This window comes from Columba livia, chromosome 10 (genome assembly GCF_036013475.1).
Source record: "Columba livia isolate bColLiv1 breed racing homer chromosome 10, bColLiv1.pat.W.v2, whole genome shotgun sequence".
Taxonomy (NCBI): domain Eukaryota; kingdom Metazoa; phylum Chordata; class Aves; order Columbiformes; family Columbidae; genus Columba; species Columba livia.
The window spans coordinates 22,852,505-22,880,173 of record NC_088611.1 but is presented as its reverse complement, the minus strand read 5'-3'; the positions used below and the strand labels follow the sequence as shown (position 1 = coordinate 22,880,173).

The 27,669-nt window shown below is 46.7% G+C and overlaps 3 protein-coding genes across 15 annotated transcripts in view; 2 read left to right on the top strand and 1 right to left on the bottom strand.

Annotated features, from left to right (window-relative positions):
* FGD5 (FYVE, RhoGEF and PH domain containing 5) overlaps positions 1 to 10,362 on the top strand; it is an 84,570-nt gene extending 74,208 nt beyond the window's left edge. For all 3 annotated transcript variants that reach the window (XM_065074731.1, XM_021296608.2, XM_065074732.1), the window contains exons 15-21: positions 934 to 1,033; positions 1,403 to 1,540; positions 2,559 to 2,661; positions 4,346 to 4,473; positions 5,933 to 6,061; positions 7,392 to 7,540; positions 8,253 to 10,362. In XM_065074731.1, coding sequence (XP_064930803.1) covers positions 934 to 1,033; positions 1,403 to 1,540; positions 2,559 to 2,661; positions 4,346 to 4,473; positions 5,933 to 6,061; positions 7,392 to 7,540; positions 8,253 to 8,289 — 784 coding nt within the window. In that variant the 3' untranslated portion in view covers positions 8,290 to 10,362. The remainder of the gene's footprint in view (positions 1 to 933; positions 1,034 to 1,402; positions 1,541 to 2,558; positions 2,662 to 4,345; positions 4,474 to 5,932; positions 6,062 to 7,391; positions 7,541 to 8,252) is intronic.
* Positions 1 to 18,832, bottom strand: part of LOC102087959 (dynactin subunit 2) — a 151,886-nt gene extending 133,054 nt beyond the window's left edge. For both annotated transcript variants that reach the window (XM_065074784.1, XM_065074786.1), the window contains exons 1-2: positions 18,660 to 18,832; positions 14,478 to 14,899 (exon numbers count right to left, since the gene is read on the bottom strand). The gene's annotated coding sequence lies outside the window, so the exon portion shown is untranslated. The remainder of the gene's footprint in view (positions 1 to 14,477; positions 14,900 to 18,659) is intronic.
* The window catches only part of NR2C2 (nuclear receptor subfamily 2 group C member 2), a 28,684-nt gene continuing 18,603 nt past the window's right edge, over positions 17,589 to 27,669 (top strand). For 5 of the 10 annotated variants that reach the window (XM_065074782.1, XM_065074779.1, XM_065074775.1 and 2 more), the window contains exons 1-2: positions 18,029 to 18,167; positions 21,165 to 21,230. In XM_065074782.1, the coding sequence (XP_064930854.1) occupies positions 21,189 to 21,230 (42 nt within the window). In that variant the 5' untranslated portion in view covers positions 18,029 to 18,167; positions 21,165 to 21,188. Of the gene's footprint in view, positions 18,168 to 21,164; positions 21,231 to 22,499; positions 22,600 to 26,227; positions 26,410 to 27,669 lie in introns of those variants that run through there. The other 5 variants (XM_065074781.1, XM_065074776.1, XM_065074777.1 and 2 more) reach the window with 4 other exon arrangements.

The window sequence follows — 27,669 nt, the reverse complement described above, 5'->3', positions numbered from 1 at the left end:
TCCCAGGGCAGATACAGCCCTGTGCTCCCCCGAGCAGCTGTCCCAGGGCAGATACAGCCCTGTGCTCCCCCGAGCAGCTGTCCCAGGGCAGGTACAGCCCTGTGCTCCCCCGAGCAGCTGTCCCAGGGCAGGTACAGCCCTGTGCTCCCCCGAGCAGCTGTCCCAGGGCAGGTACAGCCCTGTGCTCCCCCGAGCAGCTGTCCCAGGGCAGATACAGCCCTGTGCTCCCCTGAGCGGCTGTCCCAGGGCAGATACAGCCCTGTGCTCCCCCGAGCAGCTGGACCCACTGCTTTGCCTTGTGCTAAGGGGGCATCTAGGGGCCGGTCTGGAGAACTGCTGCCTTCCACGCATGACAGCGGCTGCAGGGAATGTAGAAATTCTGTCCCAAACTGTTATCCTGGCCTCTTGCCAGGTGACTGGAGATAGTCTGTGATGGAGCTAGTGGAACATGGAAGCACTCACACATCTGCCGTGGGTGACACACTTGTGTGTTTCCCAACGTGCAGATCATCTGAGCGTCCCCCTCTGGAGATGAGCATGAACACGCTTATTTGGAGCAACCCTGCCAACACTACATGCCCTAGCGTGCCTGAAAGAGCGGGCAGACATGACAAAAAAGGAGACATTTCATAATGTCCTATGTGATCTAGGGTTGAGTGGCTTATAGCAAAGTCAGAGACTACTTTGAAAAATTTTCTGGGCATTTATTTCCTTCTTGGTCACAGGCCTAACCATGGATCTACACGAATCATCCTGCTGAATATGCCCAACAGTCAGTTTTGCTCCTGGTCAGAAAATGCCCAGTCCAACACAGTGGTGGGGAAAAGCAAAAAGTAAACATTCACAAAGTGCAGCTTTTCTTCTCTCATCCACAGTTTGCCTCAGTCCCTGCTGCGCATGGCATTGACTGCTCTGCTCTATTTCATTCCACAGCTCGTGCTCGGAAAGGGACGACTGGTACAGCTGCCTCAGCAGACACATCCCAGATGACCACAAAGCCCACGACACTTCCACTTTCCACAGCAGCGTGGAGGTGAACGGAGCACGAGTCTTTCAGTGCTTGAATGGGGAAGGGGGAAAGGAGAGAAAGGAGGAGGGTTATAAAAGCATAGAACAGATTTGGATTGTGTGGGAAATGTCCCAAGTTGTAAAGACATGAAGTGCTCAGGCCCCGTTCAACTGAAGGCTATAGAGCTTTTTATGGATATTACTGCACCATGTACTGACCGGCCAGTGTTTCGGTGCTGACGCAGCTGTCTCACAATGTGCATTCGGATTTAGGAAATTTGGGGATCTTAGCAAGTGAAGGTAGACTGAAATTAGATGAGAATTGTATGTGATGTACCAGGGCTGACTGAGTGTGCTTTGGACGCTGCTTCATTTGTTCGTTTTTGATTTTAAGCTAAGGGAAAGGCTTGGAATCCCCCTGGGTGAGAGGCCTCCTACTTTGGTACCCGTGTCCCATGTCATGATGTGCATGAACTGCGGCTGCGACTTCACGCTCACGCTGAGGCGACACCATTGCCACGCCTGCGGGAAGGTAAGAGCTGCCCAGTCCTGGGAGGCCCCATCCCGCCTGCGGACACTGCTGCAGACTTGCAGCAACATCCAGACCAGATTGGGACTTCTGAAAGAACCCGTTAGTGCTCTGCTAAACTAGGTAATTAGGTTTCCGATGCCTCTGGTAGGCACAGCAGAAACCTTCCCTTGAGGGTCACATTAATTCCCAAAGGCCAGTAGTTGAAGACTCACAGGATAATTGTTGCTGAGTCAATTCTGATATACAGCTCTAGAGACAATGCAGCAATCAATAAAGATACAGGCTCTCTTCTGGACCAGAGCAGTAGCGCACCTGGTCCATGCCCTTTCCCTAATAACAGCTGGTAAAATTATCCTCCAAAGATGTGAAGAAACTCAGCAGTAGCGCACGGTTTCACCAGTGACAAGGGGAAAGTTTGTTCTGTAGCCCATAGAAGAGCTGCTGTCTTCTCCCCTGAAGACAAAGAGATCTATAAACCTTCTTTGTTCTGTCCCTTTATCACTGACTCCAGACATAAACCTGCAGTCCTGTTTAATCCATGGCTGTCTTTTAGCCTCAGTGATATTTTTGTTGTGTATCAAACTACCAGTAATTTTTGATAGTATGAAAAAGCATTCACTTCATCATTTCTCTAATTCCACAGGGAAAAATCAGTCTGAACCTATACAGAGGCAGCAGGAACATACGAGATGCTTAAGAAAACAATGTTACTAATGAAACTATGGAAACAGATGTAATATGGAAATGGTCTTTCTGTGATACACTAGTGGGGAAGGTGTAAGTTCCCAGGAGATGGGGACAGCAATGGTGTGCAACCAAATGCAGTGATCAATTCTGCTTGTCCTATAGCAGTGTAAATCTACAGCGATCTCATGTTGGTCAGCACACTTACCTGACTGCCACTGTTTTAGGACTCATATCTGGTCCACTCTCTGTCTTCCTCTCCCAACCAGCTCAGAGAACCTGTTTTGCATGTGCATATATACACATTTATATGTATCTCTCCTTACTGGAACAGATTGTATGTCGAAATTGTTCGAGAAACAAGTACCCCATGAAGTACCTCAGAGATCAAGCAGCCAAAGTCTGTGACAGCTGCTATGTGGAACTAAAGAAAAGAGGTAAGGTTCTTTCATTCTTGGCAAAACCAGCAAACCCATGTCCTGCCTGCACAACGGGGAGGCTTTAGGATCTGCCTACCAAGCTGTGTCGTGCTGCAGCGGATTTATCATTTCAAGCATGAGGCCTGTGCGTTGAGGTCCCGGGAGCGCCGGGCAGCTGAGGCTGTTTGCGCCAGCCAGGTTCTCTGAGGGCTCGCCCGGCCTCCTGGTAAACCGGAGCAACAATAAGAAGGTGCTGCGAGGAGCGGGCGAGGGTGTGGGGTACGCAGAGTCTGTGTCGTTTGGAGAAAGGGAGGCCAAGGGGTGAGCCCTGGCTCTGCAGGGCCCTGGGAGGGGACGTGGCGAGGGGCGCTGAGCTCTGCTCCGGTGACCCAGGCACAGGCCGCAGGGAACGGCCTAAAGCTTCGTCAGAGGAGGCTCAGCCTTGGCTTTAGGAAACACCTCTTAACCCATAGGGTGGTCAAACACTGGGACAGGCTTTCTAGAGAGGCGGTTGATGCCCCAAGCCTGATGGTGTTCGTGAGGCATTCGGACAGTTCTCTTGGTGACGTGCTCCAACTTTCAGTCAGCCCCGAACTGGTCAGGCAGTTGGACGAGATCGTTGTAGGTCCCTCCCAGCTGAAATACTCTGTGAAGTACTTACAGCTGATAGCTCTTCCCTGTCATTTGTAATGAATTATCCATTAAAATCAAACAATGGCTTTGCAGTTCTTCACTGCCCTCATCCATGCTGCAGCTTTTACAAGAAGAAAGGCAGAGGTAAAGTGCAGAGTCACTAAGAGCTCATCTACATGGGCAGTTAATCTGGTTATCAATTAAAGCCTGAATTCAAAGCAGAGAGCTACTACCTAACTAGAACTCTGCATTATTGTCCTACTATATAAGTCCCTTTTCTGATTTAAAACCACATCCAAATCAAAGATAAAAGGGGGGCAGGGGCTACATATATATGGACAGAAGATGAACAGTAAATAACATTCTTGCACGAGTATTCATGTAAACAATCTCTAAAAGTAGGCACATTGTACTGTCACGGATATAAATGTGTGGACAGATTAAGTTTATTTTTTCCGTCCTGATTAAAGAAATTCACACCAGCCAAGCAAACCCATGAACAGATGCTGTCACAACAGCCAAAAAAGCATCCCCAAGCCACGGCGTGCCCAAGAAGTGATAGCCTGTGCTAAAACAATGCTGTGCGTTACTCAGAGCTTTCAGACAACGTGTGTTGCCAGAAGCGAGATGAGGGTGATATGAACTCGGGCAACTGAGGTGAATGGAGACTGACAGAGACAGAGCCACTCTGCCATGCAGAGCTCCACGAGAACCAGTCACGCAGAAAGAACGTCACAGTAGCGAGTCATCCTGCAAAGGTGTCGGAACACGGAGGGGAGAGGTGGAAAAGCCATTTAAATTAGAAGAAAACAAGCTGTGTTTTGTGCCTTGTCAGCTTTTTTGCAGGTCTCTTTTGAGTATCTGTAGGTTATTAACCTAGGATGCTATTAAATCCACCTAGCTAATCAGACATAAAGGGGGGATTTGAAGGAAAAGGCGAAATAAAACCTGGCTATGGAGGAGGCATTTCCTCAGTCATTCACATCGGTGTGTCGTGCGTCTCTTACGCCAGTCTGATATGTACAGATTCATCCATTTCTTCCCTTTCTGACTTTCCTTCATCTTGCAGAGCGGCCGCTAAGCGTGAGCTTCCCTCCAACCTCATCCAGGTCTCCAAGTAGTGCCTTCTCCGTCTTCCACAATATTCATTATTCATCTTTCAAGAAGCAGAAGAAGATCCCTTCAGCTCTTATGGAGGTAGGAGTGAGCTGCCTGAGAAAGTCTGGCAGCTGTGGAGTATGGTGTGTCTGTAAGTGTTCTGTATGTGGTGGGCTCAGCCCACGCCCTGGTCTACTTCGATCACACAATTACTTTTTTCTGTTTGTTGTTGGGTTTTTGTTTGTTTGTTTTCCACAATAATGTTTAAAATACAAAATCCTCTGAATGACAACGCAGCCATTAGTCCCAGCCAGCACGGGATCGCGAGGGGAAAGTCCTGCTTAACCAACGTAATGTAATTCTACGACGAGGTTACCCACCTGGCGGACCAAGGGAACCTGTGGACGGGACCTGTTTGGGTTTCGGTGAAGCCTGCGGTACCGTCTCTCACGGCCTCCTCCCGGCCAGGGCGCACAGCCGGGCAGACACACAGTGCGGTGGGCGAGCAAGCTGCCCACCAACTCCAGCACACGGAGGGACTGGGATTTCACTGGAATCGGCAGGGATTTATTGCATTAAAGAATAGGGTGCAAACGCCTTCTTGATCTCATTTTACAGTAGAGACACTGGGATTTCTTGAGGTTTATTTGTGCTGTGGTGAAACTGAGCCAAAGATAGGAGCATGCAATACAAGCACCTGATACTGAAAGAACTGATGCACAAATTTCAGCCCCATTAAGAAAAAAGCATTGTCTTTCTATCCCCAAGGAGGTGGCACATGCTTATTAATATGAACTGGCTCACAATAGTATTGCTCCCTAACTTTTTCTAACTTATGTACCCAGGTCCCGGAACATTTCTGTTCTGCTTCAAAACACTGCTGTATCACTGCTTAGTCTTCTTGCGTCAGAGCTACAAAAGCTGACTTTGGATCTGTGCCCTTTCTAAATTCAGTACTATGGCAGCTTACTACTGTAACTCATAACGTACTCTGCTTTGTGTACGTGTAGTTCCCTCTGCTCAAAATCTGGATCTTTAAGAATATTAAGCACTTAGATCTCAAAATAATTCTGTGAGAGGGCAGCACTTAGAAATATTATTTCACAAGTGAAACCAAGTCATAGTCAAGTGGTTAACACAAATAGATATAAAGCCATTGTGAAGCCTTCCATATATCCACATCTTAAAAGTGTTCAATCGTAAGGCTGTAATTCCCTTTTGGAAGAATGTATTTTTAATATACAAAAAAAAACAGACCTGGGAAAAGAGGCAAGTTTGGCTTCTCAGAGCACAACTGTAAACTTGCTGACCCCAATAATACCTCAACTGCATACTTTCCAGGAGAGTTACTGAGAACCAGAAGTTTAACCAGAAATCTTCAAGCAGTTAAAAAGAACCATAATAACATGCTTATATTTTTTCTGTCTCAATATTTTTAACGGTCTACTTATGGTTTCACAGACACAGACCTGGGTGTCTGGTGTGATGTGAACCTGCACGATCAGGTGGGGAAAAGCCTTTGCTGGTTCAAACCCCGGTTTCTCCCGCCCTGCTCCAGGTAGCAGCCTCGGGAGAGGGAGCGACCATCAGCGGCTACCTCAGCAGATGCAAGGGCGGCAAGAGACACTGGAAGAAACGCTGGTTTGTTATCAAAGGCAAAGTCCTCTACACCTACATGGCGAACGAGGTACCGTGCAATCTGGCTTGAAGTACTTCCCTGAGCCCCCTTCTTTGCTCCCTACAGGCAGCACAAGTAGCTGTCGAGCCTGGCGGCTCCTCCGGCAGCCGAGGACGCGAGACAGCAACTAGAGCATTTCTAATGTGTTTTCTCTCTTCCCAGTCCCTTTCCTTTTTTAATTCCTTCTCCTTTGTGAATAGCTCCAATACACATAAGCCTGAAGTGTAATGTAAAGTTTGGTCATAACACACATATTTCATAAGCAGAAGCATAAAAATTAATTTTGCTGAACAAAGGACGCAGAATACAAGAACTGTAGTAATAGCAATATTTGGTACTTTAAGCCTTCAGAACACTTTGCAAACATAAATTATTTAAACTCTCATCACCATTGTGGTGGCTGCATGAAGCAACACTATCCCCTTTAAACAGATGAGGAGATAGAGGCACAAAAGAGTCCATGATTTGGTGAGCAATTCAGACAACTGGCATCAAATTCTGTATCCAGTACTTTACCTCACCTCTGCCAACCTGAAAAGCTGTCACTTCCGGTTCAACAACAGGGTAAAAGCAACAGATGGCTAATTACACTTTGCATTCCCAGTTTGCAATTTTGCTTTTTTTTTAAAGCACAAGCAAAAGCAACATACATATACAGAAAACATAACCTAAATACAGTGACCAAAGCTGCAGCTATCAGTGACAGCTGAACCGCAGTTCTACCAAGGCTCACTGTTTTCTTTAACTTGTACAAAGCAATGTCTGGCAAGCAAAATTCATGGATGTTTCTGAGGAGTAAATTAACAATTAACTGCATTACCAGCTCAGAAATTTCAAAGCAGCATTTTTGAAAGCAAGTGTGCTGTTTGAGATGGTGCACTTTTCTAAGAGAGTTTCCAGTGCAATGAAAGGAAATGACAGGGTACCAAAAAGATGACCCCTTGCACTTGGCAAGCAAAGCTGGTTGAACGAAGTGCAATGGGGAGCGGGTGTCAGGGCTTCAGAACCGCCGCCGTGCTGTCCCGGCTCTCAGTCGCCCCTCGGTTGCCTCCTGGACCATTACGTCAAAAACAGCCACTAAAGTCACAGCTAACTGGCCTTCATGGCCACGGGGGCAGCCGCGAAGAACCGGACTTTCAAAGGCGGTGCTCAGACTCAGAACTGCGACCAGATGAGGGTGCGGTACAGAGGCCAGAGCCACCCGTGCAGCAGAACATTCACACCGCGGCTGCCGCGGCCCTGTTGGAAGCGGTAACATCAGTGCTCAGTTTCAGATAAAGCCCTCAAACCGGTACAAGCCTGCTCTCCAAATGCTGGTTCTCTTCTTGTGTGCTTTCAGGACAAAGTTGCCACAGAAAGCTTGCCTTTGCTGGGTTTCACCATCGCCCCAGAAAAGGAGGAAGGAAGCACGGACACGGTTTTCCATCTCTACCACAAGCAGACTCTGTTTTACAGCTTCCGAGCGGAGGACAACAGCTCGGCACAGAGGTACAGGCTGCACTCCCACTGCAGCCAGCGCACAGGCCCAAAGCTTCATGGAGGGCTTCTGCCCCCTCTCACTTCAGAATGCCTTCATAACAGAGGAAACAGGCTGTTCACTGAGCCCCAGGGCGTGTCACCGGCCCGCGGGACACTAAAAAAATCTACCTGGTGCTTTCCAGTTGTTCAGGAAGGAGAATTTGCTCCCTCGTGTAGGTAAAGAGCAGGCTGAGTCTCAAGAGTCATGCCTAGATGTCTGTCCGGCATGGCAACTGTACGAAAACTTCTCTGATTTATGTATTCTATTTATTCATCACTTAGCTTCCCTATCAACAAATAGTTGTCTAGATTTCCCATTCTAATACTGCTGTTTCTACATAATAAAACACTCACTAAATCAGTAATAAAAAGGCCAGCACCTCAAGACACACAGGGAAGGAAATGAGTGTTTATGGGAGGTTTTGTTGCTTTTAAACATATTTCAGTGGTTTCACCTTTCCTGTTCTAAGACACCACTTGTACCACCTTTGAGATGTTACAATAAATCACTGGTAAAGGTCGTACTAGAACATAAGAGTCTGAGCATCCAGTTCCTTCCTTTAATCATAAACCGTAGCTCCTCACTAGGGCTGGGATGAGAAATACAGTCCTCTTCAGGCTTTTTGTGCTTAAAATACATGTAACTTTACATGTACTGCTTTTTCTTTCCTGCCCCTTCTAGGTGGATTGAAGCCATGGAAGAAGCGTCCATATTATAGCAGCTATCACTCAGTGGACTTGGATCAAATTCTCAGATTCTGTACATCCCCAGCAACGCTCTCCTGTCTTACAAACTGAACAGTGTATTTCAGGCTACGTACACTCGATGTGAACTGTTTCCAAATTGCTCTTTTGCTTCCTTCTTCTTACCTCTGCATTTTTGCAAATGGAAACTTTCAAATAGAGAATATTTATGGTGATCTTTATGTCTGTGCAAGTTCAACTTGTACTATAAGCTTCTCCTCTGATCCCACAGTAAACTAAGTCTAACATCAAGACAAGAAAATACATGGAAATACTGACTACAGTAAGTAACAGGATCAGTTTTACTCACTCTAGAGCACTATCATATTTCATTGGGTTGGTTTTGATGTCTACCATGAAACGAGAAACGATGTAGTAAACAACAAATGGTCATTTAAAGCACTTTATTATTTTTATTGAACCACAGCTTCATTTCTTTGTGTTTCTAAGGAGTTCTGTGGCCTGATTTATTACTCGTCCATTAACAAGTGCCAGCATGAAATCATGCCCCGTGTATGCTAAATTGCTTCCACAGACAATGAACGAACAACACATTGAATTAACCTGGTCTACCAACACTTCACTGGCCATGGTCCAGGATAATTACTTACTATCAATTTATGATTTTACGCAGACCGCTGCATAATTTATTTTAAAGGGTTTAATTTCATCCCACTGCAGTACTTTGAAATGCACTCGGTAGCTCTGCAAACCCAGATGCTGAATACTATCACTTCTCCCTAAATACTGCATCAGACTCAAACCCAAAGGTTATCTTTAATTTATTATAAACCTACCGACAGTTTGTATTTAACACTAGTCTACCTAGTAGTGTTAAGGTTTTTACCACCTATTTAAACAGCCTTTCGCCCGTTGTTTCTCTGTTCCTGTTCCAAAACGTGCCCACGAGCGGGCGGACCCCGGCGGCGCCGCCTGGCCCCGGCCCGGCCCGCGGCTGCGGGGCGCGGTGCCGCTCGGCGCGGTGCCGCTCCGCTCGGCGCGGTGTCGCTCGGCGCGGTGCCGCTCCGCTCGGCGCGGTGTCGCTCGGCACGGTGTCGCTCGGCGCGGTGCCGCTCCGCTCGGCGCGGTGCCGCTCGGCGCGGTGCCGCTCCGCTCGGCGCGGTCATCTCCGAGCCAGGCTGCGCCGTGGGTGGCTTGGGGTTGGTTTTTATATTTTTAGTGGTTTGGAGTTTTTATAAAGAAGGTTGAGAAGTGGTGTTCTACTCATTGCAATAAAATGATTTCATGTCCTATATTTGTGATAATACTTGACTGAGGAATCGAATGGCATTTATGATTAAAATATATCTTTGTATAAAAATACCATGTTCAAGAATTTACTTACATGGAAATGTATTGGGGGGGATTTTTATCACGTTCATTTTTCCGTTCCTTCCAGAAGCTTAAAGGATATCTGAATCTTTGGCCCTAACAAACTGTTTAGAATTGTCTGTATTTTTAAAGGTCTATTATATGTATCAAAATTATAAAGGTAGCTTAAAAAACCCCCGAAAAACAACAAATACACACCTACCACTAAATAAAAATATAGTTGTTTTGGGGTTTTGTTTGGTGGTGGTTTTTTTGTTTGTTTTGGTTTTGTTTTTTAATACATCTGAGTCGGATAGTTTCATAAAATGTAGGTTATCATATGCAAACAAAAACCGAGTATGAGAAATGTAAAACTTCTGTACATTTAGTCCATGTGTGAACACCAATGTTAACTCCTTGCTTCATGTTAGAATCATGGCCTTGCTACCCGTACACTTTAAATGTTTATCCCCCCTTAGAAATATTTTGCACTGACAAAAGAATAAGACAACGTTGAACAGAGTAAGATCTCTAACCATGGCCCAAACAAACCAGAACTGCACTGCAGAATACCAGTATTATGAAGATTTAGGTGCTGACATTTACTGATTCTTGTATGAAGTTTTCAGTTACAAGCAAGAAATGAATACATGAAAATATTTTGTTGTAAAAAATAAGACACAGTGCTATTAGACATTGTTTTAAGTAATGTGGAAAAATAAAAGAGCAAAACATAACTGCAGTTCTATAGGCTTTTCCTTTCCATTATTTTTACCTTCTTTAACTCCAGCGTTGCGGTTCCAGTTACTGTTAACAGACACCAACCTACTAAGCAGTTCTCTGACAAGCTGAGGAAGGGCATCAGGTGAGAAGGCGGCAGAGCCACGACTCAGCCGTGCCCAGCGTGAGGCCCTGCGAGCGCCTCCTGCACAGCCACCCGCCCGCCCGCTGCAGCCAGAGGTGCCGGCAACGGGCACAGAGAAGGAAACGTCCTCAGTTTCAGTCCGCTCTTAGTCTAACTAGAGCAGAGCCCGGCACCAGAGGCAGAAATTACCTTCATTCCAGAGTCAATCCAGCAGGCACCTTTTAGAAAACGCTAACATCCTGTAATAGATGTATGTAGAGACACAGTTTAATATATGCCATTTACTCACAGCTTTCTTCCTAACTAGTAACTAGAATTACTTCTTCAAAACAAAGACTGCTCCACACCTTAAGAAATGTTTCAAAAAAATGTAGCAGTAGGTCACAATGTACTGGCTTCTCAGTCAACAGCTCAGGTGCAAGCTGATCGCGCTTGTTTCAGTGGTTTTCTGCTTATTTGCTACTTATTGAAAAGCATTACAGTTATTAGCCATGATCTGCGGCTGTTACTTAGATCTATCTTACAGTATTTGCCTAATTAAGATTTTTTTAAAAACAGTTATTATTTTTCCAAATGATGGTACAAGTCATGGGGAGCTGGAGAGTACTCAGACGTGACAAGACCCTGTGCCAGTCCAGCAGCGCGGCTGGTCCTGCTGGGACCGCGGCTGTTCCCGGTGCCCCCGCACTGCCGTGGGCTGACGGGTGCACACCGCGGACACCCCGCACTGCCGTGGGCTGACGGGTGCACACCGTGGACACCCCGCACTGCCGTGGGCTGACGGGTGCACACCGTGGACACCCCGCACTGCCGTGGGCTGACGGGTGCACACCGCGGACACCCCGCACTGCCGTGGGCTGACGGGTGCACACCGTGGACACCCCGCACGGCCGTGGGCTGACGGGTGCACACCGCGGACACCCCGCACTGCCGCGGGCTGACGGGTGCACACCGCGGACACCCCGCACTGCCGTGGGCTGACGGGTGCACACCGCGGACACCCCGCACTGCCGCGGGGCTGACGGGTGCACACCGTGGACACCCCGCACTGCCGCGGGCTGACGGGTGCACACTGGACAACCCCAGGCTGCTCGTGCCCTGCGGTTCTGGTACCACAACCACGCAGGGGCTTGGACTGAAATGTCCAGCAAGTGTCGCTGCTTGTGAAGGGAAAAGAACGTACCAACACTTGGCCAGGGGAAAAGGTGTTTCCCTGTGCCTTTGTGAACCTCCTGCTGCACCAGAACATCAGCCCAGCTTCACCAGGTACTTGGGAACACGACACAGTGTGTGTGCTGAAACAGTGAGATCCTTCAGCCTGGTTAACTCTCAGACACCACTTCTCATTGAGTTTTGACAAGAAAGCTTCTAGACTCCAGTTTACGGTTCCTTCCAGAGACACCCAAGTAACATACATATATTTTGTTTAAATATGACCTTCCCTAAAAGAACCATTTCACAAATATTCTGAAGGTCTTCCTTTTCCTCAGAATAACAACAAACACCAGGAAACATTTGAAGTGCCCATGAAACAGCACTGTCATTCTTTGCCATGCTTTCTTAGTACTATTCTTACTAAAAGACACAAATTTTACATTCTTTTGATTATTTTAATAGCTTTTATCCTGCCATGGAAGTGTTGCAGCTTGTTTCTAATCTATATGCTTTGGAATGGAATACGTTTCACATAAACACGCTCTGATTTTTTACATCTTTTTACTTGCAGTACTACATGTTTAAGTCCTTTCCTCACTTCTCCAAGTTAAAAGAAACTGGGGCACAGTTTAAGCTGCCCAGTCGATGTCTGTATTTTCATCTCACATGATACATGTCGTATTATTGACCGCAGCACTTGCCAGCAGACAAATGTGATCGTAAAGCACGTGCCGAAGGAACCGGAGTCACCTTCTCTCCACTCCGACTGCTCTCAGAGAGCAGCCGGGTCCTGCGATAACAATTGTGTCGTACCGAGAGGTCACTTCGGGCGACTTTGGTTAGGATCTTGCACTACTCTTGCTTTTGACAGTCTTCAATGCATAGCAGTTGCATAGTGTTCTTAAAACTGCTTTTTACAAATATTAATGAATAAAAAATCAATTTCCTGATATGAAATTTATTAAATAAAATGAAAAACTGTTTCTAGCTTATTCTCTGCAAAATTTCACTTAAAAGTACAGCCGCTACCTGATGAGCACCAATGATTTCTTGGATCAGAAGTGTTACGTCCTGCAATTGGAAATACAGCTCTCAGGAGCAGCAGAGACTGCACAGGCACCGGCCGCCCCGGACCCCAGCCCGCGGCCGCCCGTGCTAACGCGGTGTCGGTACGTGACACTTCCCATATTCCCACGTGCCTTCTGCAGCACGCCGGCAGGCCCAGCGGAGCTCAGTGCGGGACTCGCTGTGAGCGAGGTCTCAAAAACCCCAGTCATTAATACAAGATGGTGTAAACTGGCAAAGAAAATAAAACAGATACCTAGGAAGTCTGGTAAATTTACCAGCTTTCGCAGTGCCCAATGCTACACTTTTTGCCACAGTGGCAAGAAAAAGTAACTCTGAAAGCATTTAACCACATTAAAGGAAAACTTAATCCAACTTTATATTGTCACGAATTTGTATTTTGCCTCAGAAATCTTGAATCTGCTGTGCATGTTCAGTAGAATGAAAAAAAATCTTTACCGCATAATTGCCTTCCTCTGTCTCAAATATTTTTAGATTACAAAGTTGATTTTAGAAAAGGGTCAGTCCACTTGTACGTTCACAAAGTCATAACCCAATATCAAATAAAAAGGCCATGGGCGCCAACACGTGTGAAGAGGCGCCCCGTGTCCCCCGTGCGAGCCCTCAGCTGAGCCAGCGAGCCGCCGGGCGCACAAAGGGACCCGGTGGGCGCCCGATGGAAGACAGCAGCTGACACTCAGGCTCCTGAAACAAGCGGGTCCAGTGGCACTACAAACATGGCATTTCAGGATGGAGGGAATCACCGTGTTCTCTAGTGCTCCTCCTGTCTCAGCGGACAGCGTGTCCTCTATTACCTTAAATTAAATCTGGCTGCACTTGCACTCGCGGGTTCGCTACAGAGAAGTTCAAAGGCAAATGCCACAGACTGCACCCAGACAGCATTGCATCTCCTCCATTGCACGTTCTGGGGATAACAGCAAGCAGCATACAACAGATAATACAGACACTTCTTTTAGGATGCATCTTTCATGCACTGGAGCAGTCCCCACTGCACAAGCAAGGCTTTAATTCTGACCACCCCCTGAGCGTCAGAAATGCAAGGAATCACTCTTCCCTCTTTCCAGAATAAACAGCATGTCTTTAGCTAAGTAACTGCACTTCAGATAAACCAGTAAAGCTCTCCAGAACTCTGAAGTGAGATTTTTCTGCAGTTGACAAAGCCTGGAGCAGACACCAAGCTGCTTGTCTGAAAGACAGCGCAGAGAAAGGAGGGCAGAACCCCACAGCGTGCAGGTCACACCCCAGCGCTGCCCTGAACACAAGGACGTGTACTTCAAAAATAGCTACTCACGCTAAAAGAGAGATTGAAATGGAATGTGGCATTAACAAGACAAAACCGTTTATACCATTAAAACCTTCTCAGTCACTTGTTGAATTCTTCCATGCTAGTCATCAGTTTTGCTCTTAAAATTAACCTCAAAAATTTCAGGAAAACTCTCTCAAAATTTTAAGCACCTGAAATGCCAACCTAAAAAAATCCAACCAACACCAGAACTCTACAATAGTAAATCCCAAATATTTAAAACACATGAACAACCTTAAATCCTACTTTTATTTTGTGTTTCTTGCCCTGCCCTGTCTTTTGCCCCCCTCCACTCCACTACGTACTTTTACTGCCACCACCACCAGCACGGCCAGTGTTCCCGGCCCGTGCCATGGGTGCTGTTCCAGCCCACTTTGCACTGGTTGTCTCGTTCCACACCTGACACCCCTCTGTGTCTGCCACCTGCACATCTCCCACCTCACCTCCTGCCAAGGGCGAATTCACCTGTTTCTCCAGGCCAGGAGCAACTCCCACGGGGTCTCGTCACGCTTCCTCTGTTCGGCCGCTTTGCGGAGCACTTCTTCTGAGGCAACTGTCCCACAAACGGGAGAAGCTAAAACGTCCTTGTTATCCGCAGCAGAGTCTGAAGAAGACCACCGCTACAGTCCTCTCTGAAGCACGCTGCGGCCAGCCGCGCGGGTCTCGGGGAGCCTGGCTGGAGCAGAGCTGGCGTGGCGCAGCGGCTGGGCCTGCTCCTGGCACTGGAAACGAGGAGGAACAAGGACACGGCTCCTCCTGCCCTCCAAACCTCTCCTCGACTCGCCAAGCAGGAAGCAGAGAGGGAAAGCAGCAAGTCACTGCGGGCTCCAGCACTGTCCGTTCTTCTCTTCAGTCCGTTGGAGACCTGTCGGTAAGTGGAATAACAAGCATTTGCAAGAAGGGAATGAAAGAGGATGGACTGCAAAAGACACTAAAGACTAAATAATAATTGGTTACTTTGGAGTCATGTTTTTTTTTCAGCTATTAACCAACTTTAAATAAGCCCACAGGCACAACATTTGTCTCGCTAGAACACAGGCGGTATGTTTGTGTCAGCTAACAAAACTAACAACAATAAACCTACCAGCCTGTCACTATCACAACTTGTGAGCTTCAAATTTAACATTTTCAAGATTTCAAGTAGCTATTAGTAAAGTAGATATTAGTAAAGTAGATATTAGTAAAGTAGATATTAGTAAAACACTACATAACAGAACTCGGAATTTGCTCACTATTTTTAAATGCAAGAAACAAACTAAATCACACACTCAGAAGTTGTAACGATATTTTTATTTCCATACTATGAAAGCACGAAGTCCTAACTTAGCATGGCTCCCGCACCCTGCCCTGGAATCCTCACCGATGTCAATGGATACCCTGGAATGTTTTTGCAAGGTAACACTAGGCAATCTTATGTGATTTATTTTCAAATTACTGTGCAAAACATTCAATAGGGTATCCGCAGGCTTTGCTTAGGAGGATATGCAATTCTCACTACTGTCTTTTCATTTCCAGTTCCCCTCAGGTAGAGAAAAAATACACCTTTAAAGAATTTCTGTAGATGTTGTCTCCCAGCCATGTCAGTAACTGATTCAGCCATTGGCAACATTCAAACCAAGACCATTTATTGGCAGCATTCAAAACCATACAGCATTTTGCTTCAACAGACTAGACCACTGGTGTAAATAAAGTTGTTACCGGGAGCGCTTGCAAAGCTCGAATTCCAGTCCACTCCAAATACTGGTGGCCAGAGATCAGGGAAGTAGAAAGGAACGGGTCGGCAACCCAAAGCCACAGAAAGCCTGGACCTCCCTTTTAAGAGGTACAGGCAAGAGAATCTGCCAGTGAGCAGAGGCAAATAAATGTAAAATAACGCTATATCCCCAAAGAGCTCAATAATCATCCAAGATTTCTACATAAAGCAGAAATGTAACTGAAAGCATCCTAGCCTACTTCATCCCCATTCCATATACACAGGTGTTCCTGCTCACAAAGATAACTCCAAAAATCAAGAGCTGCTTTACTCACTGTGGGATTCTCCTCCGGTTTATTCGGCAAGTGACAATCCGTCACTGCGGAGCACGCAGCTGAACAAATCCACCACAAGCGGTAGTCTTGCCAGAGGATTCCTGACCACCAGACCAGACTATCTTCCCCCTAACCATGAGCACAGCTGGTGTGGCAGCACTAGTAAAAAGGTTACAACTTCTATTCTGATGAAAACATTTTAGGATAAAATAAAGGCCAGAAGATTAGATTCAGTTTAAACTTGCTTACAACCATGACCCAACAGATGCACATCTCACTGTTTAAAACCAGACTAAGAACAATTAATTCCTTTAGTATATTTCACTTGCAAAAGGTGAGCTTTTTTGACAAACCCTCTGCTTAAGAAACCACGCTGTGCTCCGAGATGCCGCTCCACACGTCATTACCCTTGATTTACAACATGGGAAAAATGCTCATCCCATAACATCTAACTTACTTCTATAGTAAGGCCATTTTGAAAATTCTTAATGGCATACGTTACAAAAACGCGTTCACACCCTAACAGTATGTTTATGAATAAAGAACCTGCTTTTTAAGGTGTGTGTGCGTCCATGTTTTGAGAACATGACATTTCTTCACATATTGAACATTTCAGTAGTGAACAAACACTAAAGACATTTTTTGAAACATCTTTCTTTATTTACGTATTGCATGTACATCTATATATCATGCACTTTAATGTCATTAACTCCAGTCTTGGAGTTTATCGACTCCAGTTTGCACTCAGTGATCCACATGAGTCCCTTCCAACTCAGAATCAGGACATTCTATGAGTTTTGCAACAGTAAGGGTATAATTCATTAGCGTTGTTCTTAATCTCTCATTTCCTTGCCCCAAATAGCCAGTTCTGACAACAAAACCCACAAAAAACTCAACACACAACAAAAAATGCCCCTAAACAAAGAACTGAGGGTGCAGACTGTAACTCTTCAGACAGCAGCACCTGCTCTTTGAGCCATCATTGCTTTTAGCTGCCACCTCTGCCATACGTTGCCTCTCAGGAGTCACTATCACGTCACATCTTCCGCTTTCGCTGTTCACGTGACCACTCCTTAAGCCAGTTCCTACCAGAATTACTAGGCCTAAGAGAAACTTACTGGAAGCACCACAATCATTTTGACGGGAAGAAAGAGCTGCACACAATGACGAGTGACCGTGGTCCTGGGTCAGCACAGGACAGGCTCGGCAGAGGAACACTGAGCAACGGGAGCTCCCACGCTCTGGCTGCACACAGGCCTGGCCCACGGGCAGGATGGGCTCATGGGCAAGGCAACGCTGGGCTGGCGCCCAGGCCAGGCTCAGGCGCAGGTCACGGGCCTGGCCCACGGGCAGGATGGGCTCATGGGCAAGGCAACGCCGGGCTGGCGCCCAGGCCAGGCTCAGGCGCAGGTCACGGGCCTGGCCCACGCCCACCATCACACCTTCGAGGCAGAACCACCTCACGAGCAGCTCCACTGGGAGAGCCCCGATGACCCCGACTTCACAGAACGAAACACCCCGGACAGTCTGGCCGTGGCGTCCGCGCGAGCAGCGTCACCGGGACGCCCACCTGTGAGTCGCGACCCTCGGCGGGAACCGAGGCACACGCGGCACGCCGCCATCCACCTGTGCGCACAACCTCCTCCGCGCCGCTCGGCAGCTGGGGAGCCCCGGGCAGCGTCCCGAGGGGCTGCCCCGCCCCGCGCCCGCTCCCGAGCGGCCCGGGGGACACCCGCGCGGGGGCACCGGCGCGCGGGGCCCGGGCCCAGGTAGCCCCGCCCCTCCCTCCCGCCAGCCCCGCCCCGCGAGGGGGATGGCGGGGCCGCGCTGCTGCCGGGAGGAGGCGGCGGAGAAACGCTCGCGGACGGCGGCAGCGGCGGGCGGGGTCACGAACTCTGACCTTTCCCAGGGGCACGGCACACAAAACAAAACACCACCCCCCCGCGCGGCCCCGTAACACTGACCCGCCCCCCCCGCAGCCCCGGGACCCCCGCCCCGCCGCCGCCCGCACGGGGGGAGGGAGGGCCGCGCTGGGCACCGCCACCCAGCACCGGCCCGCCCGGGCCCGGGTCGCCGCTAGGGCACGTGTGGCGCCAGTTCCTGAGGTAAAGATATTCCTTTTTTAAAATGGAGGCGGCCCGGTTGGGTTTCTGTCGCTGGGGCCGGGGAGCGGGCGCGGGGAGGCGGCACCGGGGCCCTGCTCGCGATACCCCGCGAGCGGCAGCGGGGAGGGCAGCGCCGGGTGGAGCGGAGAGGGGTTCGGAGGCGCCGCTGTTGTAAGCGGGAGCCGGCCGTGCTGCCGGCCTGCCTGCGCTGCCGGGGACGCAGCGCCATTGTGCGGGGCCGGGCCGCCGCGCTGGGGCGCGGGTCGCCCGGGGTCGCAGCCCGTCCGGTGCCGCTGAGAGCCGTCTGCTGTCCGCGGGGTCGCAGGCTGCGGTGCTGACGAGCTCGGGACGCGGACACAGAGAGAGAAGATGGAGTCTGAGCGGGCGGAGGCGGCGGCGTGAACCCGACCCTTTTACCTTTGCCACCGGGAGGGCGGAGGGGAGGGGGCGGCGGGTACTTTGCATACGGGGCTGAGACCGCCGCCATCTTACCGGCCGCTTTCCTACTGCCAGGCCCGGGCCTCTGTGGAAGACCCGACATAAGCGTATACCGGAGGGGAGGGGAAGGGCGCCCAATGGCGGCGGCAGCAGCCCCGCCTGGGACTTGGCTGGCCGCCAGCGCCGCCATCTTGTGCTTGCCCGCGTCCCTCGGGTGTTTTCCTTCGCACTCGGGAGGCGGGGCCGCCGGCCGTACAGGCAGCTGCCCCAGCCAATCGGTGGCGAGTGTGGGAGTGCTGTGTGTTTGATGAGGTCATTGGCTGGGAGGGGGAGAGGGGTGTGGCTTCGTGGGGCGCGAGGCGCCTGCGGGCCCTCAGCAGCGGGCTGCGCGCGCGGTTGCTGTGTGTCAGGCGCGAGCGCGCCGCAGCCAATGGGAGCGCGCGGCGGGAAGGCGGCTGCGCGCGGGGCGGGGCCGCCCTGTCCGGGGCTCCCGCGCCCATTGTCGGTCGTTGTGGAGATTGGGGCCGGGGCGTCGCACCCGCGGCGGGACAGCGGCTCCCGGGAGAGCCGGGCGCGCCAGCCCTGCCTTTCCCGGCTCCTCCGGCTCCTGCTGAGGAGGACGAGCTGGCCTGCCGCTCCCAGGGTGGAGAACCCTGTTTGTGTAAGACAAAGGAACAGATTTCAGTAGGCTTGAGTTCGGCCTGTTGCCCTGTCATCTTAGTAGGGCCATACCCATAGAATATCTTCAAACGAAGTGTATGACTATGTTTGAGAGTCCCCTGCAGCTGACGGAGAGGTGGATGGTTTTATGCCGTATTTTGGACGGCAGTGCAGCTGGGTGCACGGGGTTGTCTGCCAGTCTGTTACACCGAAGGTGTTTTCCTGGTGCTCCAGGTGTGTCTTCGCAATTTTTAGGTTCCACGTTTGTTGCTCTTTAGTTTAGTGCTGCCCAGGATTTGCAAGGAAGCTCATTTTGCCTCATGTCACATTCCAGGGGTCAACACCATTAGCAAGCTGCCCTGGCGTGGCTGTGTGTGGGCTCTGGGCTTCCAGCTGGGTTTGGTCAGGTTGCCTCCACTTACTGCTGTTTGGGGAGGCGGAAAGTACTGAAGGCCTTGGTGTATAACACCACCGCAGCTGTCAGAGCCTCCCGCAGCAAAGCCGCAGTGGCTCTTCCGTGTTCTTACGAAAAAGTAACTCATTGTCAGGGCTTCCTTCATCTTAAAGCACTGAGGAAAAAACCGTGAACATACGGTTATCTTCCTTGCTGAAACTAAGAAATGAATTTAAGAAAAAACACAGAAAAGGAATCACTGACCAGCTGAGGAGCTCTCCACAAGCTGCAGTGTCAAGTGTGTCTGTTGCAAATGGTTCTTATGCTTCCCGTGCAAGTTGGATGCTCAGATAAACAGGGCAAGCCACATGAGAAATCAGAATAAATACGATTTCTGTCAGGAAGGTCTCAACTTTGAGCATGCATTATTACAAATAGTCTTCCATTAACATATAACAAATAATTTTCACATTTAATTTACTGTAATATGATTTATTTTTTTTAACTTAATGAATTTTGATATTTTCAATGCTAACGTAGTAGTAAGTTGCATTTGAGTGGGGGGCGTAGGTGCTAGAGACCTGCATGGATGTTTTGCTGTTGTTGGTGGTATGTTTTAATTTTATGTTAAATGGCTGCTTTGCAAGTACCAACAGAAGGCATTCAATAAAACATCAAATGGGCCAGCATTCCAGAATGCCCTTTCATTGCCTACACCTGGGTCAGAATCCGAACTCTGTCTCAGTAATGAGCAAGTCATAATTAAATCTTAATTAAATTTACCATTGGAGAAATGCAGACCTAATAATGATAATCAAAAATATATTGGAAGTGTCTATTTTCTTGTTTCTTCCTTTTTCTATATGTTTTCATTTTTTCCTCTTTTTATTTATTTTTTGACCCCAAAGAATACAGAGTTGAAGGAGCAGACACAATCACATAAAACAATTGAGCATGTTTTCCTCAGAGTAATGATCCTATCACATTATAATAAAAGATAGTTTGGCTAATAGAAAACCTATTTTAGATGTGCCATTTTGTTTCCCTTATCGTGCCAAGTTCCCATAAGGATACGGATGGACGCGGCCGTTTGACGGAACGACTCAGTGGAATGGGCTCCCAACGGCGTCCCCGGGCGCTGGTTCCGTCCAGCACGTGGAGCAGCAGTGCAGCTGAGAGGTTTTGAGGAAAGCGCTTGGAGACCTGGGAATCCTTCATTTGTTGATCTATGAAATTAACATCTCTGCTTTGCAGCTTAAATAATAGAGTAGAAATAGTATATTGGAGGCTTTATAAGGTAAAAGAATAACTGCGTGCCTCAGCTTTTTGAACAGTGTGGTTCCAGTGTGCATGTACCTATATGTGCAAACACATCTGTGGCGTTTTATTTGTCAGATACGTCAAGCACTATTGTAAATGATCAAAAAGCCATATCAGAGATGTCTTGAATACGGAAAAACGTAACTGTTGTGCCTGATGGAAGTTGCTGGCGTCTTTTCAAACAGGTTCTCTAATGGTCTTGCTTCGCCATGGCAACCAATGTGGAGGTGCTGGCTCAGCAGGTGGCTGAGGTGAGTGACAGATGATATCAGCAGTCAGCATGTGAGCTTTGGAAATGAAAAACAATTTGGGAGTCCTTGCTGTTCACAATGAAGCATAAATGGATCAGAAAATCGTTATAGAACAGTATTGCTTTACACCTGGGGGCAAACAAGAAACCAGCACAGCCAGGCTGTGGTTTGTTTGCCTTCATTCTGGTGGCCCCTGTGCTGGGAATGCAAGTAGGAATTTCAGCATGAGCTGTAGACAAACTCCAGTGTATTATGGATTGTTTAAAAAGGTAATACAAAAGCATTTCTGGTAATTAGACCATTAGCTTTGCCATTTTGGACATGACAAATTTTTGCTCATCTCCAAAGTTGCCATCTAAATCCAGAAGAGTATTTGAAGTTCTCTGTTTTACTTACGCACTATGCTGAATTTACAGAAGGATGATTAATTTAAATTGGGCTATAAATTTTCTCTCTAGATGTCTGAGAAAAAGCACAAAATCTGCTTGAAGTGATATTGAGTGAGTCTGATCTTGATTTATGTTCACTGAAGCTTGAATGCTCAACAGCTAAAACGTCTAAATCAACTTGTAAACACTGAAACTGCGTGTGATCATGTCCATAGAAAATAACCTATTTATCTCCTTCAGTATGCAAACTTCAGTCAAAAAATAAACTAGAATTTTTGTCTGTTTAAAGTTAACTGCATTAGTATCCTTCAAATTTACTATGATTTATCATATGATTACATAATTACGAGATTTCATAAATAACAAAGGGCAAGCAGGCTAAGAGGCCTCTGTAGACAAGGCCACTTTTCAGACGTTAGTTTGGCGTTTTCTTTGACCTACTGATCTAAGATTACACTTGGATATTAAAAGATATTTTTAGTCAAGAAGCAGCTCTATATGTGGAGGAAATGTGTGTCACTGTGTTTTCAGAATTGGATTCAAGATGCCCTACATAGAGCAATTATTTCTAATAAATTTTGTTTCTCTTTAAATAGTGTGGGAAATGGTGTACTGAGTATCATGGAAATGACATCTAAGGAGTAGTTTCAAAAAACTCTAAAGTTTCGGACTGAAAACTGAGAAGCGAATTTTCACTGTAGTTTGCTATACTAGGTATCAATTTGGCAAGCTGCATTTTCTTAAAAACGCTTCCAAATAAACTTGGAAATAAAAACCGGTAATGGAAATGCTGGAAACCGTATACTATTTGGTAGAACTTGAGTGCTATAATCACATCTAAGGCACATAAAATATGTGACGTTTGTAATTCCTCGTGCAGGAAATGCACCGTGGTAACATAGTGTGATGGTTGTATCTTGCCCCTGGAGAGATCGCTCCATCTCAAGAGTGTATGAAGCTCTGTGATTTCTTCCTGGCCGGTGGGTACATACAGGGCTTCAGCTCTTTACAGTATTCAGCTCCTCCTTCAGTTATATGCCTGTCTGCTGCATAACGCCTGAAAACTTGGTTCATGGAAGAACAGTTATAAGCAGCATTATCTCATTAAGAATTAATAAACGCTATGACCGTGTTAACGTTGAACCATTTCTTTGTGAATGACTGGCTGCCTGCTATTTGTGTCTTCAGCCAGATGCAGTTTTTAATGCAGGTAAATACGTTACTAGTTTTCTTGAAGTGTGCTAAAGTTGTACTTGCTGATTCTCAGGGAAAACGTAGTATGAAACTTGGCACTGGCCTTAAAAAATGGGAGGCTTTTTCAGTATATCATATTTTTTGACAATTAAAATTAAATGGAAGGAAAGAGTCATTAATCATGCACTGAATTTTAAGTTATGAATGATGAGAGACAAGTTGCAAACAGGATAACTTAATGCACATATTGGCAGGTTTAGCTATATCTGCATCATTTCTTCAACGTAATTGACGTATGTAGTGCATGGGTTTGTTGAGAACTGTGATGCCAAGCACCAGATCAGACTGTCATGCAAGTAAGCCGTACGTTGTTTTCCTTTCTTGAGGAATAGTTCATCAAGGTTGTTTTCTGTGAAATTGTGACTATCACAGGAGTCGCTGGGCGCGCTCCAGTGTTGCATGCATTATTGTACTTATTCTGTTTTTAGCACTTTGTAAAATTGTCCTTGAAATGGTTTCATTGCTGTTGCTTTCTTCTGCTCTATAGCAGTCTTGCTTGTTGTTCCCGTGGTGTGTTTCTGAACAGGTTGTGAGACAGTTCCATGCTCAGTGTCTGCGGTTGCCTTTACTAACAGTTGATGAGATTGGAGAATGAAGTGCAGGTAGGGGATTCAGGAGGAATTTCAGGAATTCCTCCTCATCTTGAGTAGCATTTGAAAGGCATAAAAAATACTTTAGCCTTAGTACAAAACTAAGTAACTCTGCTTTTCTCAAGTATTTATTTAGTACTGTCACTGTGCAATATATCAGTGGCCCAAGCTCAGTCTCAGCACCAATTTAGATTTGATTTGCATGTTAAGAAAAATATATTTGGTTACAGAGTGATTGTGGACCCTCTGCTTCCTGTGGTCTCGTTTACACCTGCTGCATTGCTGCAGGATTCCAGTCGCTTTCGGTTCCCTCAGTGCCCGATAAGAACATATCAAAACCTTGGACCTTTCTGAAAGGATGTTTTGCCACAGGACTGAAAATATACTGGAGATCTTTGTCACGTAAAGTATTGTGAACATGAGGAGATACTTGTTTGCTGTGAGGTGCCGGAGCCTGGACCAGGCTGCCCGGGGCGGGTGTGGAGTCTCCTCTGGAGACGTTCAGACCCGCCGGGACGGGATCTCATGTGATCTGCTCTGTGACCCTGCGTTAGCAGGGGGTTGGATGGGCTGATCTCCAGAGGCCCCTTCAAACCCGACTGTTCTGTGGTTCTGTGGTTTTCTTGGCCCTCTCCAGATCTCCCTGACGTGTTACATCGTAAGTAGTTCAGCAGTTTAGGTTTAAGTCCAGATGAAGCACAGCGTGCTGAAAAAGGAGAGTAGAAACGCCACTGTTCAGATGGCGTAAGTTTTTGCTTTGTTGTAAGGACTAACAAAGCCTAAAACAAGTCCGTTTATGTTTAATATTTTATTATTATCGTTGCCCTTTTTCTGATTTCTGGATGGATTTTCAAGGTGGAGTTTTGATGCTGAGTCTTTTCAAACAATTTTTAGATCAAATACAGCTCTTCTCAAATTACCGTTAAGTGCATCAGACCTGGGCATCCCGCCAGCCCGCGGGTACGGCACTCTGCGCGGGAGGAAGGGGTCCTGCGGGGCCGGCAGCCTCGGGGCTCGGCGCTGGCGCGTGCGGCAGGCGGCTGGTGCAGCGCAGCTCTTGGGCTGCTCTGCATCGAGACTGTGGGGTTTTTATTTTCAATAATTTTTTAAGGATGCAGTTATGCCAAGAATCAAAGCAGCTTCTCAGAAACTCTAAAGTTATACCAATTCTGCTTTGCTGTGGATGCTTATTAGGGTAGCATAGTTAGTGTCATATAAAAATAAGAGCAAAAGCCTTTGTAGCTGTAATTCTTCTGTGCAGCATGTAGAATAATACTTGAGAAAGTTCCATCAAAAAAAATCACCAGGCCCTAAAAATCTAACATTACTCTTAATTAAAGATGCGTTTAGTGTATTTTGTATTTCTTGCTCGAGTCTTTGAGCTTTTGTGGGTGACTTAGGCAGTTGTGACAAAGCTGTTAACTACATCAGTCGTTACTACTGCTATCTACGACTAATGCAGTACTAGCTACCTTAGTACACTGTAGTTGATAGGTTTCACGTAGTATTTCAAATTCTGATTACTCTCCTAGCTTGTCTTTTGATTCAGAGAAAACAGCAACTCTTAGTCTTTTTTTTTCTTATTATGTGTGTGTTTTTCTGTCACTTCTGCTGAAGCATTGCGAGGATTCTGCCTTCTCTGCAATACAGCTGCTCCAGATGTTGGGTCTGATTCTGAACAGAGGGTTATGGAGTGATAAAGCATTACTATATTCAGGATCTGGTTTTTGAGCCAGGAACAGCTGTTAATCAGGTATCATAAACGCCTCTCTTGAATGGACAAATGAAAGCCTAGAGTGACAAGGCTATTCAGCGTGGTGTCAGATAATAAGCATAAGGCAAATCCAACTAAAATGTCATTGGATTTTCTCACGTTTTAGGTAGAATACTTTTCCCCCCCACTAGATCACAATTAGTTGACCTAACATTTACGTTGTACCCATGCTGTAAATACGCTCCTGTAGTTACAGTAATTATTCACAGATACTGTTTTCAGAGACTTGTACAATAGATAATTGTGTTTTCTATCGAGTAAGGAGCCTAATTTCAATAGTGACCACAAATCTGTGCTAAGATTAGGAGTCCTTGAAGCTAAAATAAAATACCAGTGCTACTTAAAGACACCTGTGTCGTGCATTTGTTGCATAAGTCTTTGTAGCGGAAGTCCACTGCATTCCAATCTAATATTGTAAAACTCGTCAAGTTCATGGTCATTTTCCCAAAACTTCACGTACCATGGCTTTAACAAATTCCGCTTTCTAGGAATTTGAGAAGATTTTTGCTTTTTACCTGTTTATCAGCCTTCACTACAGCTTCACTTGAATGTTATGGTTATGGAGTCTAATCTAATTAATCACGTGTTTGTCATTGACTTACTGTATGAATTCTTAATGACTGATAATGCTACTTCATATTTGATATTTCAATACATTAGCTCAATGAACTGTAAAGCTAGAGGTTCTCCACAGGGGACCTGGTGGATTATCCTTTTAATTTTGGCCATTTGAAAATAATTCCAGATACAGGCAAACTCTTTTCTCGGATGCCGTTTTTTTGTGTGACAGTTCACAGAGTGATCAGGTTGAGGGGGTTCGGAGCAGAGCGGGGAGGGGACGCTTCAGGACCTGGAGCTGGCGTCCCCAGGTGAAGTTAATCCTACTGTCAGACAAACTGCTTCAGCAGCTGGCGAAACAGCAGGAACACGTGGATTCTGCTTCCTTGGTTACAGGAACGATAGTGCACTTGACCTTCAGAGAGCAGGGTCACGGCCAGGGCATTTCAAACAATGCCGCCTGCTTTCCGGGCCCGGAATCCGCAGTCATGGGCACTGGATGAAAAGGTCCGGGATCTGACTGAAAGCGACCTCGAAATTTCTCTTGGATTGTTTTACCCTCCAAGGTTTGCCGAGGAAAAATAGAAATAAGGCTGCAGGAAGAATTTGACGCTGTGAGTACTGGAGTGAGTGCAGAGTGCAGCTGGGTTGCTCCAGGAAGCAAACAGTGCCAAGCGTGTTAAAGCCAATTATTTTTCCCCTGTCTCTTAGATAAGCGCATTTGATCTGTTTTGTGTAGGGAAATGAGGAGGGTTTGAGCTATTTTTATGTGTTGTTTTCTGACTAGGTCCAGGTCACAGTGGTTACTGTTAAATGATTGTTGATAAAGCCTCTGCAAAATCTGGTGCACTGAAGGTTTCTCTGATACATGGCCTACTTTGTTTCTTTCCTCATCTCTTCAATATGAAGTCTCATTTGAAACTCCAGTCTTAAAGAAGTTAAAGTGTATTTAACTTTTTAAAATACATTTTAGCATTGCAGGAATGTACAGTCATTGACTTTGGAGGAGTAGGTTTTTGGAGGTGCAGCTTCCACAGCAGTTGCTGATCCAGGTTTCCTGGTGTCAGGCTGCTCCTGAGCACATCCGAGTAGTCAATGGTGTCTAATTCTGTAAGTGAACCTGATAGAATGCTGAACGATTGTCTTCCCGATATGAGTACTTACAAGCCATTTGCTTTCAGAACCCCTCGCTTCCGTTTATTTGGCAGTCTAGTTAATGACAGCTCGGTTTTTCCGTGGTGTTTATCTGGGCTGTCTGGAGCACAGTTTGTGCGTCTCTGGCAGAACTAGTGCTGCGTTCTCCAGTGCTACTAGTTTGGGGTTTGGGTTTTTTTTAATTTTTACTTAAGTCAAATTTGGCTGTGAAAAAAATGACAGGGGTTTTCTTTCCTCACTCTGTAAACTGTGTATTTCAAAAAATATGTTCCCTTTTTGCATTGATTTATTTATCAATGGCATGTCTATTCAGTCTGGAAAATAAACTTGAGATTTTTAGTAGCAGTCAGAAATTTAAAGCTGTTCTTCTTCTCCTGAGTATTAAGTGAACAAGCTGGAAAATAAGGTAAAGTTTGGCAGCTCAGAGTCCTTCACTGTCCTGAGTACGTGTGCACGTTAATAAAAGCATAAAAACAGATTATATGTGCACACTGAATAATTTATTTGTGTTAGACAGATCAGGCTCCTTTAGCGCACCATATCTGCTCAGCCAAGAGAAGAGTAAAATGTTGTCTGTTTGCAGCTTAATAAATACGCTTTCTTGAATATTTGAACACGAAAATGACATATCAGCATATAAGGGCAACTTGTCTCAAACTTACCTAACTGTACAGAGAAATCACTGCTGGACTTAAGATAACCCACTAGTCACGAGGTGA